Raw genomic sequence first — 23,237 nt, 5'->3', positions numbered from 1 at the left:
ATTACAATTGTTTTTGCCATTAATGAAGTTAGTGACAGGGCATCGGATTTACCATATTTTATATATGTATATGAGTTTTATTATTTCATTAACAACTGTAAATTACCATATTGGCCAAGTTTCTCTGACCCAAACAAAAAGCACAGGCACCATATATATATATATGGTTAAGAAACCCAGATAGTAAAGATGACTGCCATTGATCATAAGAACACATAAATACTAATGAAAATGCAACGACTAAAGGATTTACTTCTACACCACCTTAGATAAGATCAAAAGAGTGTGTGTGTGTGTGTGTGTATATATATATATATTGTAGATTGCATGTGCTATTCAAGTAATCTATAGAAAATTTTGTTAAATAATAAAAAGTACAGATTAACTCAATGAAGTAGAAATCCTTGATGCTCACCAGTTACGACATGTAAAGACACTCAATTTTTCAAGACGCACAATAAAGATGGGGGAGATCGAGGGAAGTCCAATGCATGGTGTTATGTATTCAACAATTTAAATTCAACATTCTGACTTGTAATTTACTTCCTAAGAACAACCATCTTGTATGGATAGGCCCATTCCATTAAGCAAATTCTGATAAAGTGGTTAGGCATTGCAGTACCAATCATAATTGTTAAATCATAAATTGTCCCAAAAACTTAAGTTAATGAAAAAGAGTGAATTTCCTCATTTAAACAAAGATATTTTGTGCAAAAAACACAAATTAAAATATTTCAACACTTTTACTCATTAAAAAGGATTAAACATGTAGAATATTTCATTAAAGACCATTATTCTGAAACAATATAAATCACCAATTATCCCAAAAGTTTAAACTGCTAGAAAATGATGGATTTAATCTGTAACAGCTTAGTCCCATATTGGAAAGAGATGAGTAATCCACATAATGTGTGTGGTTTATAAAAAGAAACTTATGGGTGTTAAGTCCTACATTGATTACTTACTAGGTGAAACTAGACTTTATAAGTGATTCTAAAAAAACTCCAAATTGACTAGTCCTTTTAGGGTGATAGCACAGATGTGGCTAGCGTTTTTTCTTGGATCATTACATAATCATTTAATTAATATATTCTAACAATATTCAAATCAGAATTCTAAATCAATCCTACATATTCTTGGGAATTGGGACTATAACCTCTATGGCCTTTCAAGTAAGAACTTCCTTCTTGGGACTATATCCTACGTTGGCTTTTCAGTTGCCAAGAGTAAAAGAAAATTAATACAAACCCTTAAGTTGACAGAACCTCATATTACAGGGTTTGTTGATCCACTGTTCTTTTATTCACTTAACCTTTATAAAAACACTAATATAAGTAGGTTCAGAGATGACTAAATTTATTTTAGATTACAGACAACGAAACATGAGTAAATTTGGAAACCAAATGGATGTTTCTTAATAGTAAGCCTTTGGTTCTAGAAAAACATTGAGGATGAAGAGCATAGGTGAAAGAAAACCTCCTGTAATGACCCAGGAAAAAGCGCTAGCTACATCTGCGCTATCACCCCAAAATGACTAGTCAATTTGAAACTTTTCTAGAATCTCTTATAAGGCCTAGTTTCACCAAATAACTAGGCAATGTGAGACTTAGCACTAATGACTATCTTTAAAAACTACCAACTCTGTGTCTCTATGTAGGCACTCCTCATTTTCCCAATATAGGACAAGAGTGTTACACCTCCAATCCAAGTTACAAAGATGCATAGGGCAAGACTTTCCAATCATCAGGAGAGTCTGGGAACTAGCACCCCTATTATTTAGAAAACCAAAAGTTAGGAAGAAAAAAAAGAAGAAAAAAAGTGATATTAGCTGCAATCTTCCATAATGATTATCACTTGAGTAGCACAGATACTTCTAAAACAGAGCATGTTTTATGTCAGAAATGTATTGGACACAACTAAAACATTACTACTACTTTCTTGAGTACCAAAAAGCCTCAAGTAGTGCCGAATGGAAAAAAATAGTTCTTATAGCCAACCCCATTACTTGGGATTAAGGCCTTTAAGTTATTGGGGGGGGGGGGTGTTTGAGTTATTCTTTCCACATCCAATCCTTTTTATCTTTTTTTGAACTAGTTATATCAACATTTATGTCTGTCCTTTCTGTATCTGTACATATATCACAGCAAGTCTGCAACCCATTACCAATATATGCCACTAATATGTAGGCGATATGTCTACAAAATGAGCACTGTACAATTCCATAGAGTGTACAGAAGTATATTAGGATACATTGTAAATACCCTTTTCTGATGATTATACATATGCTTTAAACTTGAATAGAATGGGTTGTAACAAGTTCAGGAACGAATCTTAAAACCACTATTAATATTAAAGAGTCTGATGTAGACTACAGAAAAAACCTTGAGCTTCGATTTTGAACTACTTTCTGGACAATCTATAATTGCATCACACTTCACATATTCTGAACAAGTTGAAAGGACCCTGCCTGTGACTAAAGCAGACAGAAGGGGAAAAGCATTGATCAGATGATGTTTAACAGTAGTTGATTAAGTCTCACAGAGAACTATTGACACCATAGCACCAAGGCTCAAGTCGATTAACAAGATAAGTGATAATTCACCTAAAAAATAAAAATCAAACATATAGACACACGAGAAGGGGGGCTGGAGCAAATTTTACCTACTCACTTTGCAGAGTCCTTTTTTTCCTCTTCTGCCTAAGGTTTCATATTTGCATTATATTCTTTTTCGCAATTATGGCCACATTCCTTGGGGATACGTCTGGATCAAAAATAGGTAGCATGGTCACTTCCAGTGAACTGCCTTGCTCTTGGAGGAACAGTAATCGATCGAGCAGAAGAAAAGTTTCCAAAAGAGGCCCTATAGCTGCTCGAAGAGACCAGTAAGGTCCTATGAGTTCCTGTATGTGATTAGTATATAAATCAGTACTTGTCCAGGGTGGCTTCCATGCTAAAGCATTTTCAGCAGATAAACAGTATTGCGACTTCTTAGAAAGGGCACTTTACTGGCTGTTGGCGCAACCCACCATTTCAATCCAAGTAATCAAAGTCCAAGGATTTTCAAACAATCAAGTCATATGCAAAGGATTCTACGGTTTACAGGAGAATTATGATCTGTAACTAAAATCAAACATCTTATGCCATGTTGTTTTACAGTAGTTTATGATACACCGCATTATAAAGAACTTGTGGTAAGTCCTTTCAGAGTGATGAGGAGACAAATAACATGGACCTACAAATAGTTAACAAAAATCTCAATTATATGGAACTACAAGTAGTCAATTATAGCTAATTATTTATTGAAGGCTTATCCAGAAAATCTAATGCAAGATGTAGGATCTTTCTATTAATTTTTTTTTTTAATGCAGTTTCTTTTCCTTTTCTTTCCTTTTTCTTTTCTCCTCTTGAATATAAGAGTTTTGTTTATTAAATTAAATTGTTCTGATTCTTTTACAAGTTAATATGAAGTAGAAAAAGCCCAAAAAATGGGGTGCAACTAGTAATGGGTACTATATAGGAGCGTACAGCCAAATTAAGGGGGAAAAAAAAATCTAAATTTAAGAGTTCAAGAAACTCTAGCAAATTACGGAAAGACAAACAATTGGTAGCAACCACACAATCATAAAGATGTAGAGACACTGCCTCAGAAGTGGAAGAAGCAGTAAGATACTGAAGCATGAAAGTACGAAGTGAATTTCTCATGACCCTACTAACGAATCATTTTTATGCTATACACACTGAAAAAAAGATGTTTCAACTTCAGCGAGCGTAATTCACAACCCTCAAAGGTTTGAGCATTCCTCTCTCCAAATTCACCACATAATGCAAAGGAACAACGTCCTAAATGTCTCCGCTATGATAACTTTCAAAGTGTTCCTTCCAACAAGCTAACAGTTCAGCCAACATCCTAGGCAAAAGCCACATTACCCCCCAAACAAACAAACCACAGGATGAGTGTAGCAAAAATAGCAGTATAAAGGCCTTTCTACTCATGGGTATCAAGTGTGGATACCAATATGCATTTGGAATGTAATATACCAATTTATTATATCAACACGGACTACACATAAACATCATGAACAAGACTATGAAATGGTAAGCTTTCCAATAAAAGATTTAGTCTAGTATCTTTTTAAGCAGGAACCAGAACATAATGCATTCAAGAAGCAATAGTAACTACTAGGTGATTAGAGTAACCTACAGCAAATGGCTCTGCTTCCTTCCATATGTCGTGCAAATTTATATCCGTCAACGCTTTGAGACCAAGACGACATAATCCAGACTGGCAGAACTTCTCAAAAAGTGCATATGATTCAACAGATTTAGGCCCTTCACATCTTGTAATCTTACTAGAAGAAATTCCATGAGATGAGGCATCTGTGTCCATTGCCAAGCCAGAGTTTTCATCTGCAGCATATTTAAATTAGTTCACATGTACTCCCCATCATCGTAACAATAAGCCTAGCTATTAACACTTCAAGCTATGACACCCCCACAAAATTCACCCAAGCTGTTTGATTGTTCATTGCTTAAAGAACTTGAGCTGATGTGCTTTTTGTTAGGCTAACAGTTCAGCTTAGTATCTTCCTGTCATATATAATCACAGTTTCTTAGTATAAGTTATTTTCCCATTTGTTGTTGCGGTGTGACTGAGAGGGAGCAAGAGAGGATGATCTATTTCAACTGGAATTTTGATAGAACTTTGAAACCTGCGCTGTGAACCCATCATTTACCTGTTTCTGGATCTGCCAGGTCCATATTGGGGCAACTTTCTTTCCTATTTGAATGCAAGTTTGGGCATGTAATTGCTTTATGATGCAACAGAGACTCCACTTTCCTCTGCTGTCGGCGACGCAAAGCCTTTCCTTGACGACCAATACAAGGACTTGTTATCATGACTTCTGGATAATATTTACAAAGAACCTTCAGGAGAAAAAAAACAAGAAAATGTAATTTGCGGTAGAGAGGATGCCACCAACTTACAAAGACAGCATACATAAAAAAAATTGCACTTTCTTCAGGAAATATAGAAGAAAGAGAAAATAGATTCACATAAATTGCACTTTCTTCAAGACAGCAATTTTGATTAGGAGTTATGTTTTTTCGACCACCTAGTTTTCAAAACAAAGGGGGCAGGAACATTTAAAGACTATGGGAACTTACCTATATTTTCTAAAGAACCTCAAGGAACTTTAACGAAATTAGCACCACAAAGACTCAATGAACTCTAGTTCAAAAGGCAACTCCTCCCTTATATGTACACGGGTATAGTTCCTGTTTCAGGGTTTAAAATCCAGCAGGTGCCTGTCTAACTAACAAACCAAAAGAATTAACACCTTGCAGAACCTAAATGAAATTAGCACCACTTAAATATTGAATGTTAAGAAAACCACAAGAAAAATCATAACTTATCAATTATACAACTTATCCAAATTTCCTATTATTATAAAAGCAGCTTTGCATAAGATCCGAATTTCTCAAAAGTATCTAGTAATCACAATTGATACCTAAAGTGCAATGTTTCAGAAAAACAAAGGGGAGGAAATATGAAGCGGCAACAGCGCTGAACCAGTTACAGGGAAATTTAAGATTAAATAAGTTGCTAATGCGCAAGATATAACCACCAAGGCATTACGGATGCCAGTTTATATTTCAGTCACTCTCATCTGGAAAAAAGTATTAGCAACGTTATGAATGCATAAATACTGACTGCTAAAAACTTAAATCCCAGATAACATAACAATTGTTCATCACTTAAGGAGAATAAGAATAAAAGGCATTGTTCTCAATGTGGAAGTCCTCTTTCCATCGCATGGAAGCCGCTTGATGGGGTGGAAGTGTTTTGCAGTGTTGTAGAGTTTGCATGAAAACTTTAGAGAGAAAGAGGAGGCTCGTAATCTTATCCGTAACCTACCTCACATTTTATTATGCAGATTGCAAAATATATAGAACTGACCAAAATACCCATGTACACCAAACTGACCAAATACCCATATAACAAAATCCTAGCAAACTCTTCTAACACTCCCCCTGAAGATGGAGCATATATATCATATAAACCCAACTTGGAACAAATAAACTCAACCAATTACGACACAAATTTTGTAAATGTATAAACTAATAGGTCTCCTAACTTCACGAATGGTGTTGATATATCTCCACTGAGTCTCATATCTCGAATGCAATAACAATCAACCTCACTATGCTTGGTTCTTTCATGGAAAACCCGGCTAGACACAATATGTATTGAAATTTGGTTACCACAAAACAATGGGATGGGAGTAGGAGCTGAAAATCCAATTTCCTAGAGAAAATGTTATAACCATGTCAATTCACTAGTGGTATGAGCCACTGCCCAATACTCTTCTTCAGCACTAGATCATGCCACTGTTGTATGTTTCTTACTTTTCCAAGCAAACAAATTACTGCCTAAGAGTGTACAATATCCTATAATAGACTGTCTATTTAAGGGAGAATCTGCCCAATCTGCATCATTAAACCTTTCACCCTGAGATGTCCATTTGGTCTATACAGTATCCCAAAACCGGGAGCTCTCTTTAGATATTGAATGATATGGGTGATTGCTTCCCAATGCGAAACCCTAGGAGCCTCCAAGAATTGACTAACAACACCAACTGCATATAAAATATCTGGCATGGTAATAGTAAGATAATTGAACTATCCAATTAAACGACAATACTTGCCAAGATATTCAAAAAATTATCCTTCATCCTTCGGTCTTTTCTAGTAGGATCCAGTGGAACATCAACAGAACGAGCACCCAAAAGATCCGCCTCATCTTACAAATCAAGTACATAGTTTCAAAAAATATCGAAGATTGCCCAATTCCTTTGTATGAAACCTTTGGTGCAAAAAATGTTTCAATCAAGCAATGTCTACTAAATCATCTCCGGTAATCATGATATCATCTACATACCAAAGGGAGAATATAGCCTGCATCGGTATGTAAGTGAAATACTTAATGATCTGTTTGACATCTTTGGAGACCAAACTTCAAAAAACCACTTTTGAGAATTTCCAAACCATGCTCTGAATGATTTCTTAGGACCATACAAAGCTTTTTTAACTTACAGACACAACCCTGCTCCAGATAAACTTCCTCTTGTAAATCCCTATGTAAAAGTAATTTTAACATCCAATTCAAACGAGGGCCAATCTAGATTAGTAACCAAAGAAATAAGTACACCGAAAGAAAAAAATTTGGCAATTGGAGAAAACGTCTAGTCGTAATCAATACTATATGTCTGGGTATAACCCATAGAAACCTTTCAATCTTTCAATAGATCCATCTTGGTTAAACTTAATAGGGTATAAGCATTTGTAACCAATAGTCTATTTACCAGGTGCTAAGGTAACAAGCTCCCAAATCCCATTTTCATTCAAGGCTTCTATCTTCATTTCCATGGCTCGCCTCCAACCAAAGTCAAATAAAGCATCTTGCACTGTCTTTAGGATAGAAACACTAGAGAGATAGGAAATAAAGCAAGAAAGTGAAGGAGAGAAAGAGCTTGTAGATACAAACTAATAGAATGTTGGGTAATACAAGAATGTTTACCTTTCCAAAAAGTAGTAGGTAAGGAATCAGATGTCGGCAAGGGCACTGGATCTGAAGACAATAAGGACGATGGCGGAGGCGAAGGAGCTGATGGTCGTGGGCTACGCGTATAGACCTAGAGTGGAGTAGTCGAGCTTGTAACCAAATTGAGTTTTAATGGCATTACGAAATATTGAAAAGATGGAAAATAACTCTTGAACAATTTTTCGCTAAAAATGACCATGTCATAAGAGAAAAATCATGCACAAAGGTCACAAAATAGTGAAATTTATTGGAAGCAAGTCCCATACATCAGGATGAACTAATTCAAAAGGACTAGAAAGTAGAAACCCTACTAACAACTCTTGACAGAAAGGAGGCACGGTGGTGCTCGCTAAGCTAAGAAGCTTCGCAATGCAAGGACAATACATGACTAAGACTAAGAACTTCACAATTCAAAGTAGAAAGGGAAGGATGACCAATACAACAATGCCACTGAACAACAGAGAGTGACGACTAAAAAGCTTAAGCTGGAGAAATAGGTGCGAGATCTAGAAAATACAATCCACCATCTTCAAGCCCCATACCAATCATTCTATTCACCTCGAGATCCTGAAAAATGCATAAATATGGGAAAAAACTATCGGAACAATTAAGAGCTTTAATAGGGTCCAAGCAAGCAACTCTAGTGAGGGGAACCATTAGCTACAATGACACTTTGAGGTGAATCAACAAGACGATAATCAAATAAGTAGACGAACCAATAATTTGTTTAGCTATGCCAGAATCGCTAATGGGGTAGCCGTCAAAGAGGAAGAGACCTGTCGTTAACGGCTAATCAAATAAGTTCTAACCCATTTCTCTCACATTTTTTTGCTTCACTTCCGATTTTTCTCTTCTCTCACCTAGGGTTTGTACCCAAACCTTGGTTATTGATTCAAGGGAGTTCCCAAAGCCAAATCTAATAGCGGCAAAGTGATTGTCGATGTTAGAACATCATTTCTACCGATTGATTGAAATTAAATCATTAAACCCTAGTTTTTTCTAATGTTGGGTTGATTTTTGGAGGTTAATGCTTAATCCCCCAAATTTTTTTAGAGCTTTTACTTGTAGAAGAGTCCTTAGCTTGGGTCAAAATTTGGATTGAAGTTTTGAGGGTTGAAACTTTGGAAGTCTCTCCACTAGCAAGGTAATGCTCTAACCCTTTGTAAAGTTGTGTAGATTTGAGATTTTTGAGTGTCTAACCTTGGAATTTCTTCATGGGTCATTTAAAATAGTTCACGGGTAAATAAAAAGGAAAACCCTAGAATTCTATGGGAGTTGTGAGTCGCGATTTATAGTGTGTTTGCAATGTGTAACAGCAGCTAAGCATTGCAAAGCTCGAGTTGAGGATCGGTTGAGGATCCATCTCAAACACCAAACAGATATAGTGAGTATAATACTCACTAAGTAAGATAATAGATTTTAAAGTGTTTTTTAAAGCATAATATATGAATTGAAATCGAGTCGAATTGTATATAGTGTTGACAAATGTATGATAATTATTTTCGATGCTTTCAAGTATGTTAAAGATATGTTTGATGAATAGTGAGTGATGAAATGATGTTTAATGACGCATGAACATGAAAGCAAAAGTATGATAGTTTTATGTCATGAAGCATCATCGTAAACATGAATAAGGAAAAGTGCATAAGAGATTAATGTATTGGGACAAGTTCCCAACATTACACTAAGGGACAAGTTCCTGGGGGCAAGCCCTCGATGCTATGAACTTAATGATGTTATGGAAGACAAGTCCTCGAAAGGAGTAAGTAGCAAGCTCTCATTGCCTAGGGACAAGTCCCTCATGATGATATATATGTTTTGCGTAATGATATTCTGAAAGTCGTCGGGAACAAGTTCCCAGAGCGATAAGCAAGAAAAAAATGTAAAAGACTGAAAGGAATAAATGAAAGTAGACATTGCATAATTTATGATGGTGAATATGTTGTTAATTGTCAGGGCTTTCTTGCTAGATGTATCAGTATGTATGTATTTGAATGTGACAGATCATATGCATACCGTTACTGCTGGTTGCATATGATGTTTTCATACATTCCATGCTTAGAGGCTTATATGCCGTGTTTCGCTACTCAAGCGGTTGTGACATATGTATATGAGTGCAACTGAGTTATAACGTTTTATAGTTTCATACTTAGATATATTTGTATGCTTGTGTTACGCTACTCAAAGAGGACAGGACGCATGTATATGGGTGTAATTGAGTTATAATGTTATTTGTCCATGCTTAGATGTGTATATATGCCATAGTTTCACTACTCCAAAGGGTGGGCCTCATGTATATATGTGTAACTGAGCTATGTTGTATATATGTACAATGTTATGACTTAGATGGGTTCGTATGTGTATGTTTTCGAGCATGAGTTTGGAACGTGCCCATATACACTCAACTAAGATATTATATTTGAAGGTTTTCATAACTACAATATTTACTCTATCAGTTACGAATTGCTTTTAAAAGGATGTAAAACCCAAAGGTAGCTATTATTATTAACTCACGGCAAGTGAAAGTGGGCTCATTGTGAACATTTAGTGATTGTTATACTCGTTGAGCATGTGAACTCATATTTCTACTTGGGCGAACGTAGTAATTCCACGATCGCTTGGATATATTGTTGTTGCAGATACTGAGGATTTGGATGAGGATCCGGTAGCCGCGTATTTAGGCTATTATGACTGAGGTCATGGGATGCCAGATATTTTGGGGTTTGACTCATAGTCTACTCAATCTTTTGTCATGTCCATGGAACTTTATGGTACATATATAGTTTGTGTCGTATGTGACACTTTTGTATAGCCATTCTTTGTAATGTAATGGATACAATGTTTAAGCCTAATGAAATAGATGTATTAGTCAGCTTTGTGTTATGTAAGTTTTGCTAAGTTAATGTTTCCGCTGCTATGTGTTAATCCTTGGTATGAAATGTTCATGCATGAGATGATGATGGGCATGTATAGGTTATGGTGTCGGTTTGTGTTTTTTTTTTTAAAAAAAAAAAAAAAATACATTGAACCGGGTCGTTACACCTTTTATGGGCTAAGAACTGAGCATACCCCTGAGAATCAGAATCTAGAGCTAGACTCCAACTGGCAGGTGGTCCAAATGGTGATAGATTTATCTTGAGAAGAAATCAAATTGGCAAACCCAGAAGGTTTGCCATGTAGATCCCAACAACAGTCTAGATAATGATTACTACGGCCACAATTAGTACATTTCCAAGGCTCACGACTCTCAGTACAACCACCTCTTCTAGAATCATGACTGCTGCTTGAACTATGACCGCCTCTACCTCCATGCCTCCCATGGAAGTACCAAAACTACCACAAGAGGCACTAAAAGCATAACAGTCCCCACTACAATCAGTATTAATCTACGAACCAATGTTTATAAGAGTAGCTTGATGAATTCGAGAAAAAGCTTCAGGAAGAGAATGAATATCTCTTCCGAAAAAAAACTGGTTTGAACCCGCCGAAATCAAACGAAACGTACTGGGAAGTGACTGAACCAGCAAGACGAGTCGAATCGGAGTGGGTCGAGCTGATGAAACAAGTTGACCCAAAACTAGGCGAGGTGACTCAATAAAGGAACTAGGTTGACCCGACTCGGTGAATTGGCCTAACCCAATCTTTGTCTCGGCTAGACTGGAGATGGGTTGGACTTGGCCATAAATACAAACTTATACCATGGTGGATATGGGTTGGGCTTTGCTGAAGCTGGGCTGGACTTGGCCCAAACTGAAAATTGGATATTCTATTCCTAGATTACAAACGACTTGGATCGAGCGACAAATATCCTTATCTTGAATGAAGGACAATGAGCACCTGTAACCAAACAACCTTCTTCTTCTCTGAAACTCAGGGACGATACTTGGACAGTGTCGGCAACCACTACAATGACAGTGAAAGAGTCAAACGATGATCACAATTTCACATCCACACAATATCCACAGCAAACAACATTGTCATTGAAATCACCAAAATACTACACTCAGCTCCGAGCCTCCGACTACCGAAGACGGCATCGACCGCTAAAGAGATCACCGATCACACCAACCAACCATCCTGAGCGATTTTTCTACACAAGGTTGCGCTTAAATCACTGCAGCCACAATCGCGGTTTTGCAAGTTACATCAAAACCACTAACTATGACTGAACAAATGGCAGCAACATCACACCACTGATGACAATGATCTTGACGCCATCAACCTCCTAACACGGGGTATTAAGCCCAATTAACTCAGTATTCTTCAATCAGTAGCAAGAACAGATCGGTGCAAGAAAAGGGGAAAAAAAAAGAAAAAAAAAAGATGGTAAATGAGAAGGAGGAACAGGAAGATCATAAGGAAAATGGTTAAACCCTAGGCTTTGATACCATGTTGTAGAGTTTGCATGAAAACTTTCGAGAGAAAAAGGAGGCTCGTAATCTTATACTTAGCCTACCTCACACATTTTGTTATATAGGTTGCAGAATATATCAAACTAACCAAAATACCCATGTTCACCAAGCTAACCAAAATATCCATGTCACAAAAGCCTAACAAACTCTTCTAACAAGTATCTTTTATTTTTCCTAACTTTATTTTCCTGGAATTTATTGATTATTCAAAACTTAAGTTGTACATACATGGGTCTCCTTTGAACAACTCTCATGTACTCAAGTTGTCCACTTCTTTTCCTTTTTATCCTATTAAAATTATTCCTCATAAAAAATAAAAATAAAAACATTTCATTGACATAATTCTTAACATGGAAAAGTTAATAAACAACCCTCAACTGAACAAAGCCTAAGCCATAATACTTACGGTTGAAGACATGACACTTTCATTTCTGTTTTATATTCAAGTCATATTTGTTGTCAGACCATCTGTCCAAAAAGCTTAAGTTCTTAGGAAGTAAGCCAATAATGTATAACAAGCTCATAAACATACCAACAGTACTGCTCCCCCTCATGTGTACTATAGGCTCGCCAAATGACAATGAAGTAACTGAAGACCTTACCCATAGGAAAGAAGAAACTAACACAAACTAGCTGCCACAAAAACTTGAACCAAAGACCTCACCAACAGCTCTGTGAATAAAATATTAGGGCCTCAATCTTAAAAGCTTAAGCTGTTAGGAACTAGACCACACAATGTATATCCAGCTTGTAGACATGCCAACACTAACTGTTGAGAAAAGAAAGTACCCAATGAAGAACAATGATACAATGGTGTTAAGATATCATCTTAAATGTAAAATCATCAAGGCCTTGGCTATCATTACTCTATATTTAACTAAGCTTCTTTCCAGACTATTTCTAGCAATTTAACAAAAACATCGTGCTAAATGTTTTAAATGCCATTTTAACATGCTACTACCAGAAGAATGTCTGAAGAGTTTATACTAAATGAAAAATCTTCTAATCTCAACATGAAAAGAGGCCTAACACTGGCCACTATCAAAGATATAAGGGAGCCAAATTGAAATGACAGTCATTTGGCTACATAGACCAAAGCCTCACAGCCAGACATCTTATTTGAAAGTGCTCAAATTCTTCCATTTTGAGTTAGTTTTTACAAAAGAAATATTTAAAATGTCAAACAACTTATCCACAAACTGGAAAGAAAAAACAAAAATAATTCTGAATTCCATTCCCGTTAGCCTGACATCATGTATGATGATACATCCTACATATCCACAGAAACACAAAGATCCTGAGCCCACTCAGATGACAAGAATTCCAATAAGATAGAACCACCAGAAAATGTCAAAACCACTAAGATTTTCACACACACATGCACTTGCACACATACACACACAAGCACACAAGCACAAGGGAAGCCACGCAGCATAAGAAACAACTAGTATTCTACAAACCCCACTAGATTTTCAGTATTAAGATACTGTACAAGCTAATAATAACAACAATATTGTGTACCATCTGGGAACCAACTAGGATATAATAATGATAGTGGTAACAATAATCCAACAAAAAAGCAAAATTGTAAATATTGTGTACCATCTGGAAAGCAGCACGGAAAGAATGCAACTCAAAATTATGAAGGCCAGCATCTTTTTCCAGAATTCTCCATCTCTCTGCACTCTAATAAGATAAAGCAAGGTCATGAGTTTATCTTACATGGCAAAAATAAAATACTTAGAGCATCAATAGACATAATTTCACAGCAAAGGGAAAAGTTACCACATCTGGCAATTCAAACCTTGCCATTTGCATTGAGAATCTCTATCACAACAGTTACTATTGCAAACCATAAATATCAAGGAATAAAAAATGATACAACAGGATCTATGAAATAAGAAAGTTAAGTGCACTCTCTAGGGCCAAACTACAGCTTCAACATGTAAATTCGAATCGTTTAGGAGAATATGAGAATTCAAGGGGTAACATAGAGGAAAAGGCACCATATCATCCCAGGTGCACCCGATTTTATGTGGGTATTTGCTTATTTTCTTCCCATGAAATGAACCTCAATAAACAGTTATCTCTCTGCTTATTAGAACACCTCTACATTGGAGTAAATTAATTGTAAAGGACTACAAATTGAAGCACTAGAAGAACAAAATGGCTGCTGATGAACCTTGGCTTGTGCACAAGCAGAGCAAGGGGAGGAAGCCTTATTTGAAGAAACTGGAAGGTTGAACTAAGAAAGAACATGCTGAACTGTGCGAAAGGCAGGATGACCCAAGCGCTTGTGCCATGAAGCTGTAGAAGTGCGTTCACCAACAAAGGCTTGTTTTATTGACGAAGAACTGGTTGACAGAAGAAGGGGATAGAGACCATCTTTAGTTGGCCCTTGGTGGAGGATGGCCCTGGTTTGAATGTCCTTAATCAAGAAATAAGATGAGTGAAATTCAAAAAATACAGAGTTGTCAAAGGCAAATTTCTGAGCCATCTCATCAAATTTCTATTAGAACACCTCTCGCACAAGACTCAAAGTCCCAGCAGGAGTCTTGTGCGGCTCAATCTGTGGAGGTGTCCAACCGGGACTCTACTAAGAAGTCCTCTACTTCTATCCAAAAGCCGAGACATGTTATAGAGTCCTAATGCAATAGTATCATAACCAGATAAAGATTTCAAGTGTTATAGTTTGAATGTATTTAGAGGTAGAAACCGGTTGCTAGACTAGAGTTAGTATTTAACTTAAACTCTGTAATCAAACTCTATATATGATCAATGAATGCTCGGTAAAGAGCACGGTTTCAACTTCCATAATTTCTATGTTCTATCATGGTATCAGAGCCATCTCAAAGACACACGTCTTGAGCTATGGCTCATTCTGATTCCGAATCTAGTGCTTCTGCCAGTTCGGTGGCTTCCATAGCCACTCAACCTCATCTCCCACCTCCCCAACCGCAACCGGTTGTCTTTACCATACCCAACATGAATCTGAATCTTCATATCAAACTCTCCAAAGGAAACTTTATGGCGTGGAAAACACAGATTCTCCCCTACATCAAAGGACAGGACGCCTACGGCTTTCTTGACGGCTCATCTCAGCCTCTGCCTCAAACGATTTTGAATCCTTCAACTGATGCTGGAGCGCCTGCCACAATTGTCAACCCAGAATTTCTTGCGTGGAACCAGCGTGATCAGATGATACTCAGCATCCTTATATCCACATTAACCGAACCCTATGTGGTTCATGCAGTTGGCAGCGTCTCCTCGGCAGCTCTCTGGTCCACTCTGCTTTCCATGTTTGCATCTCAAGCCCGTGCTAGAGTCATGCAAATATATTTTCAGCTTGCCACAGTAAAGAAAGGTAGCAGCTCCATTACAGAATACTTCCAAACCATCAAGACTCTTAGTGACACTATTGCTGCCGCCGGACAACCTCTCAATGACTTTGAGAGCGTCTCTTTTCTCCTCAAGGGTCTTGGCTCCGAATATGACCCATTTGTGACCTCTGTCACCACAGGGTTGATCCCTTATCCATAGATGAACTTTATGGTCATCTACTGGCTCACGAGATGCGCCTGGACCAGCAGACCTCTGCCCTTGATCTTCCTCCGGCTGTAGCAAATTTTACAAATCGCTCCTTCCCACCTCGAGGCAGGGGCTACCATGGCCATGGAGGACGACCCTTCAGCTGTGGTCGTGGCTATTTTCCTAACAATCGTGGCCGTGACTCCTATTTTTCTCCTGATGCTGCTACCGGTTCCCGTCCTACCTGCCAAATTTGCGGGAAAATTGGCCATACTGCCTTTCGTTGCTACCATCGACAGGAGTCTATTCCTGATCAGCAACCTCCTCCTTCTCCACAGGCCTACTACTCCACACCAGCCCTACCAACAGAGGATGTTTGGTATCCGGACACCGGTGCTACACATCATGTCACTAACGAGCTATAGCACCTCAACTTATCTCGTGAGGAATATCACGGCCAGGATCAGATCCGAGTAGGGGATGGAACAGGTTTGCCTATTTCTCATGTTGGTTCTGCATCATTCATCTTTTCTCGGCGTAAATTTATCCTTAACCAACTCCTTCGTGTTCCATCCATCTCTAAAAATCTTCTTTCAGTTCAGAAATTTGCCTTTGACAACTCTGTATTTTTTGAATTTCACTCATCTTATTTCTTGATTAAGGACATTCAAACCAGGGCCATCCTCCACCAAGGGCCAACTAAAGATGGTCTCTATCCCCTTCTTCCGTCAACCAGTTCTTCGTCAATAAAAATGAAACAGATTGATATACAAAATGCTTTTCTTCATGGTCTTTTGTCCGAGGATGTTCATATGGTTCAGCCACCGGGATTTACCAATCCTAACTTTCCTCATCATGTGTGCAAGCTTCACAAGGCTATATATGGCCTCAAACAGGCGCCTAGAGCCTGGTTTTCCAGGTTAAGTACCAAGCTCATCCAACTTGGTTTTGTCGGGTCCAAGGCCGACTCGTCTCTTTTTCTCTACAAAACATAGTCAGTCACTGTATTTCTGCTTATTTACGTTGATGACATCATCATCACAGCTTCGGATCCAGCTGCCATCCCGGACTTACTTCACCTCCTTAATGCTGAATTTGCTGTTAAGGATTTGGGTGATTTACATTATTTTCTTGGTGTTGAAGTTCACAAACTGAACTCAGGTCTTCTTCTCTCTCAACGGCGCTATATTATGGATCTTTTAAAGAAGACAAACATGCATGAAGCAAAGCCTATTACTTCTCCAATGGCTTCCTCATCCGTCCTCTCTGCCTTTTCAGGGGATCCAATGGAAGATCCGTCTCTCTATCGCAGTACAGTCGGCTCCCTACAATATCTATCTCTCACAAGACCAGACTTAAGCTTTGCTGTAAACCGCGTGTGCCAGTTCATGCATCGACCACTTAAACCACATTGACAGGCCGTTAAAAGAATTCTCAGATACTTGCAGTATACACTGTCTCATGGGCTCCTTCTTCATCGCTCATCTTCCAATGTTCTTCAAGCTTACTCGGATGCTGATTGGGCTGGATGTCCAGACGATCGTCATTCCACCGGTGCATATTGTGTTTTTCTTGGTTCAAATTTGGTATCTTGGAGCTCCCGCAAACAACCCACTGTCTCTCGGTCCTCTACAGAAGCAGAGTATAAGGCTGTTGCAAACACCACAGCTGAACTCTTATGGATCCAGGCACTCCTTCAAGAACTTGGTGTTCGGACCTCCTCTCCTCCAACTCTTTGGTGTGATAATATTGGTGCCACCTACATGTCCGTTAATCCGGTATTCCATGCGCGTACCAAGCATGTGGAAATTGATTTCCACTTTGTTCGAGATCGCGTTGCTGATAAGTCCTTGGTGGTTTGGTTTGTTCCTAGCTCAGATCAACTTGCCGATGTCCTTACAAAACCCCTTGTTTCGGCCAAACAACTCTGTTTCAAGCTCAACGTGCAATCTCCCCCGTTGAACTTGCGGGAGGGTATTAGAACACCTCTCACACAAGACTCAAAGTCCCAGGAGGAGTCTTGTGCGGCTCAATCTGTGGAGGTGTCCAACCGGGACTCTTCTAAGAAGTCCTCTACTTCTATCCAAAAGCCAAGACATGTTATAGAGTCCAAATGCAATAGTATCATAACTAGATAAAGATTTCAAGTGTTATAGTTTGAATGTATTTAGAGGTAGAAACCGGTTGCTAGACTAGAGTTAGTATTTAACTTAAACTCTGTAATCAAACTCTATATATGATCAATGAATGCTCGGTAAAGAGCACGGTTTCAACTTCCATAATTTCTATGTTCTATCACTGCTTCATTAGTTTTATTCTTCCTCATTTTGGTGATTTAAGGTAGTAGTATTTTTAACACGAATAATTGATATTGCTCAAGTAAATCAAAGAAAACAAGAAGAGCAAGATATGCATATACCTGGCAAGCAAGATCACGAGAACTTTTTCCAAGTGAAAAGCCAGCAGACTTAACACCACTACTCATTGGAAATCCACATTCACTTTCAGTATTGTCCATACCTTCTTCAGACAATAAGTTGTAACAGCAGCCAATGCTAACAATAGCTTTAACTTCTTTGCACTCTACAAAGGTCCTGATGCAAAAAAGATAAACATTCCTTCTTTTTTAGGCACTGAAAAGTAATAAGACATACTCAAATATGAGCATTAAAGAGGTAGGATTGCTCTAAGGTTAGTTATGCCTCATGGCACAAAATGTTGTAATTACAATTCACCATGTCCATAAAATGCGTCCAAATAGGATTTAAATGTCAAGATGAATGGATGATACAGAAAAAGGAATTAAGATACTCATAAGGGTTGGGGTTGGCACCAATCAAAGAAATACAGATGGAAAGTAAGGAAAGATATCATCATCAAGGATGCAACACAATATAATTAGATAGTCTGAAAGGCTACAAAGGAAATGTTTGTCAGCCCTATCAGCTGAGATTAGTGATTAATCGAATTTTTTGCATACAACACAAAAAGACTGTTAATCATTGTTCCATGATGAGAAAATTGTGGACCCTGGTGCAATTACTTGGGCACATGTAACCATAACGCAGTGGTAAAGGTTGTGCATCATGGTTATATGTAGAGGAAAATCTTGAGAATCAATTGCCAGCTTAATTACCAGGGTAAAGAGGAAAAGAAATTCCCCCATACAATCCTCAATCTTCTCCACCAACCGCCTATCCCACATTAACAAAATCACGCCTGAAGCCCCTCTCGACCCCACAAATGTCCAATCACCTGCTGGCAACCCCATAAATTACGTATCACCTCCCTAGAAATATACTCCAATTTCGCCTCTAATAAAAAATACAATGTCTAACCTCCACTCCCTGAGAAGCCCTCTAATCCTTCTCATTCAGCTCTCTTACATTCCAGAACTATTCTGGGTTTTGTAATAAAAATTAGAACCCCTCTTTCCTTTCCCTATATTAGAAAGCCCTCCCTTCTAATCATAAATGACAAAACAATCCAATTTTTGTAACTCATGATTACCTTTAGTCCCTGGCTTAACGCTTAATTCTGATGCATTACCCACAGAATTCTGACGTCTACTAGCTTTGATCGTAGAAAATAATGCCCACAATTGATCCTCAAAACTATTGATCATGACAACCCTACTACATAACAAAAATTCTTTACCCTTTCTACCCCCAAATCTAATGACACCAAATTTGGGACACCCTGTTCTTCAAGCACAGCCAGCAGATGGACTAATATTGGTTCACTTCGCTGAACCTCCTCCCCATAAACATTCACCACTGCTATAAAAGGATTATTCATATCCCCCACACGAGGCTAACAACTCGTTACTCAACTCAATTCAACTCAAATTCCTGCCCCTGCTGAGCAATCTGACCCTCTATACTTCGTCTAATCATTCTCCAATGGTACCAAACAGTTCCAGAAACCCCACTTAACAAAAGCCCTCCATCATCTACCACCCGAGGCATGCCTGTCCCCCTCCTCTAACTTTCTCTACAAAACAGTAATCTTCTGTCTTACCAGAAAAATATCCTCAAAACAACCCCTCTTTTAAACACCCATTCAAACAACTCCCTGACCCATCCTCATATTCAGCTTTCAAAGGACTCCCCTTAAACAACACTTAAATGACTACTTATGATCCTTCACGTTACCAGCACCCTCACAAACTTCGGCCATGTCTGATCATACCCAAGATGGTCTCACACCCTTTACTGTCGTCGTCTGTTCTGTAACATCCTATTGGGAGCACCCACACCTTCTTTAGCCTTGTCTAAGCATAACCCAAATGTTCCAGATGCTTCTGCCTGCTTTTTCTGAGCACTACCCACCCTTACCAATGTTTTCCACCTATTATCTTTCTTATTCAAACAAAGGCTAACATTATCGGCTCTATCTGCCGCCTTCAAATGCTCATTTACCACCCTAACTTCATCAACATATCCCTCATGTACTCTGATAGTCGCCGCAACTGGTCTTATTGCAGCCGGAATAACCTCCTTCTGAACACACTTGCTCAACCCAGCACCCGAAACCACCCAGTTTTCCTTCACTTTCCAAAACACGTTCTTTGTTTGTTAGAAACGCCTTTTGTAAACAGCCTCCCTTCCTGGCCTGCCTTTCACCAATCTTCAACGGGCTCAGAGCTTCCACACTAATAATATTATTAGGCAACCCAACATTAAAACACCCTTTCCCCCCAATTAAATTTTCCTTCCAGCCCATTCAACTTATTAAAGTTAAAACCCATTTGCACACGGGTCCACGTCCTTTTGCCCCCCTCCAAAAGGCCACATAACTTGTGACTTGGGCTTAACCTTTACCGCATCGTTCTCAGGTCCAACTTGAAATTGACCCGCTTCCAATTTACTTAGACATATGTCCACTTCATTTTCTCCAAAATCCTCTCAGTCCTCAAAATTTATGTCATTCATTTCCTTTCATAAGAACCATAGAAGGCACGTAGACACCATCTTCAAAACAGAAGCACTCTGTGTAGTGCAGGCAATCCACCAACAAGCATACAGGTCATCTACACGTCTAGGCATAACCCAAGACAAACTAAAATGACTAGAAAAGGCAATCAGAATGGCATAAGCCACATCACAATGAAGAAGAAGATAGTCCATGGACTCCCCATTCCTCTTACACATGCAACATCTATCCACCACAATTATGTGCCGCTTCCCGAGGTTATCTATTGTGAGAATCTTACCTAGAGCCGCTGACCAAGCAAAAAAGGCCACCTTTAAATGAGCCTTAGTCCGCCAAACACTCTTCTAAAGAAAACGGCCGTATTTATTACAAACCAAGGAACAATAGAAAGATTTAACCTTAAACAACCCTCGTTTGGAAGGCACCCATCACAACTTATCTTCACTTTCTTGTCTCACTCTAGTTAAATATAACACCCTAAAGAATGAGGCAAAGACATCCACATCCTAATCATGAGCCTCTCTAGCAAAGTTCATGTTCCACTGATTGAACCACTGTAAAACTCCAAGTTAGCCACGACAGAGGCATCCTTTGTGCAAGCAATGCCAAATAAATTAAGAAAGGCTTCCTTAAGGGCCACATCCCCACACTACTGATCATACCAAAATCTAATCTTAGAGCCATCTCCCACCTTAAATTTGGAGTGACACGAAAAATCCCCCTAATCCCTCCTAATATTCTCCACAACCCCACCCCAAACACACCAGAAGGCACAACAAAACACCAACCACCCCATGAACTGCCAAATTTTGAATCCAACGCTACTCTCCACCAAGCCTCTCTCTAGATCCATTTTGCAAATGACACCCAGCTCATTAGACCTTAATCTACTATCAAGGCATTCATTGGAGAAAAGAATAGGATCCAAGACTTGCCTACCTCTGATGAATGCATTATGCAACTTAGAGATGAGCTTCTCCAACACCATCTTCAGTTTGTTTGCTAGAATCTTAGCAATAATTTTGTAGATGTTCTGCACAAGACTACTCGGGTGGAAATCCTTGAGGTCAACAGCCCCTAGAGTCTTCAAAATGAGGGAAATGAACGAAGCATTAAGGCTCCTCTCAAACTTGCCTCTAGCATGGAAGTCGGGAAAAACCTTCATGATATCCTCTTTTAAAACAGCACAACAAGCTTGGAAGAATGCCATAGAGAAACCGTCAGGGCCTGGCGCCTTGTCACCATTCATAGCTTTCACTACCCCTCTCAACTAAACGATCTACAAAACTCTTTTAGCTCTCTCCCTCTAATCAAATCCTCCACCATCGACCTCAACTACAGCACGCTTGGCTTGCCCAACATCACCCCTCTAAACATTCCTCTGCTCCTTTTGGCCAAATGAATGCCTTGAAACCCCACGTCAAATCGAATATCAAATGCTTTGCCTTCAACGTAGAAAAAACGCAAATAACCCATTGTAACCAACACAACAAAACAAACAATTTACTCCTCTGAACCACTAACTCACGCATGCACATGCTGCCTACCAACAGCGGAGCATGTTGACACATTTACATATAAATCTTGTTAGAAGAGTTTATTAGGGTTAATATGTTACATGGGTATTTTGGTCATAGTATTAAATTTTACAATATATATGTCTGTGTGTGTGTAGTATGAGGGGAGAGAGGTTACGTGAGAAACAACCTCCTCCTATTTTGCATGCAAATCTCTTAATATGGTCTCAGAGCCAAGGGTTTACACCTTTTCCTGATATTGTGTTTTCCTTCTTCTTTTTCTTTTTCTCAATTCTTCTCGTTCCTTCTCCTTCCCTATTTATATACATTTTTTCTCTTTTGTCTTGTATCGAAGGAACTTGTAGTACTGGCTTAATGCCCGCAGTAGGATGGTGATGGCTCCGAGCTCATAGTCATCGTGGTGTGATCTCGTCGTCATCCCCATGGTTGGTTCCGTCAGCGTTGGTTGGTTTGGTGTCGCTAGCGGAGAAGCACTCATGGCTGGGTTTTGAGTTGGTTCCCTCGTCATTGGTGTGGAATGGTGTGGTCGATTGGCTCTCTCTGTGGTGTCTAGTACTATCTGAGGTGGCCAGAGACGATTGTAGTGGTGCCTGGTTCTCTGCGTGGGTTCCGGTGGCTATCACGTGGTTGTGATTCGTATTTTTTTTTTTTGTCGTCTGCGTGGTTTCCGGCACAATCTAGGTGTCTCCGGCGTTGATTTTTGGAGAAGACGAAACCCAATTGGTTTCGGGTTCATCTTGTTAGCCCGACCCACTTCTAGTTGCTGGTCCAGACAGGTCATTCTGGTTCAGTTTATTTCACTCCGGTTCAGTCCATTTAAAGGCTGATTCATTCCAGTTCAATTCATTTCAAGACCGGTTCATGCCGGTTCAGTTCATTCAAAGGCCGGTTCAGTCCGAGGCTATTTTACAGCCAGTTCAGCATGTATCTGGTCCTTTTATGCACTTTCTTGGCTACTTTGCTTTGGTTTGGACTGTTTTGTGATTTTTTGGCCTATTCCTATGCTGTCTTTGGTTCTTTGGCAAGATATTGTAGTTATTTGGCCTTTGTTCAGCCCTACCACCACACTATGACTAGTAAATCAAATTTAATCCCTTTTGCTCCGCTGGCTACTGCTCCTATGACATTTGTGAAACTCAATGGAAAAAATTATGTTTATTGGTCGCGATCCGTAGAGCTCTTTCCGAGGGGGAAAGGTTTGTATTCTCATTTGCTGTCAGGGA

General features: G+C 38.9%; 1 protein-coding gene across 2 annotated transcripts in view; it reads right to left on the bottom strand.

Annotated features, from left to right (window-relative positions):
- Nucleotides 1-2,050: 2,050 nt before the first annotated feature.
- Nucleotides 2,051-23,237, bottom strand: part of LOC133875937 (uncharacterized) — a 68,511-nt gene continuing 47,324 nt past the window's right edge. Inside the window, exons 8-13 of one of the 2 annotated variants that reach the window (XM_062314217.1) lie at nt 17,961-18,135; nt 13,616-13,699; nt 4,735-4,924; nt 4,203-4,408; nt 2,670-2,901; nt 2,051-2,473 (exon numbers count right to left, since the gene is read on the bottom strand). In XM_062314217.1, coding sequence (XP_062170201.1) covers nt 2,707-2,901; nt 4,203-4,408; nt 4,735-4,924; nt 13,616-13,699; nt 17,961-18,135 — 850 coding nt within the window. In that variant the 3' untranslated portion in view covers nt 2,051-2,473; nt 2,670-2,706. Of the gene's footprint in view, nt 2,474-2,661; nt 2,902-4,202; nt 4,409-4,734; nt 4,925-13,615; nt 13,700-17,960; nt 18,136-23,237 lie in introns of both variants that reach the window. The other variant, XM_062314216.1, reaches the window with a different exon arrangement.

This window comes from Alnus glutinosa, chromosome 8 (genome assembly GCF_958979055.1).
Source record: "Alnus glutinosa chromosome 8, dhAlnGlut1.1, whole genome shotgun sequence".
NCBI lineage: Eukaryota > Viridiplantae > Streptophyta > Magnoliopsida > Fagales > Betulaceae > Alnus > Alnus glutinosa.
Note: the sequence above shows the minus strand (reverse complement) of the source record. Positions and strands in the feature narration are given on the sequence as shown.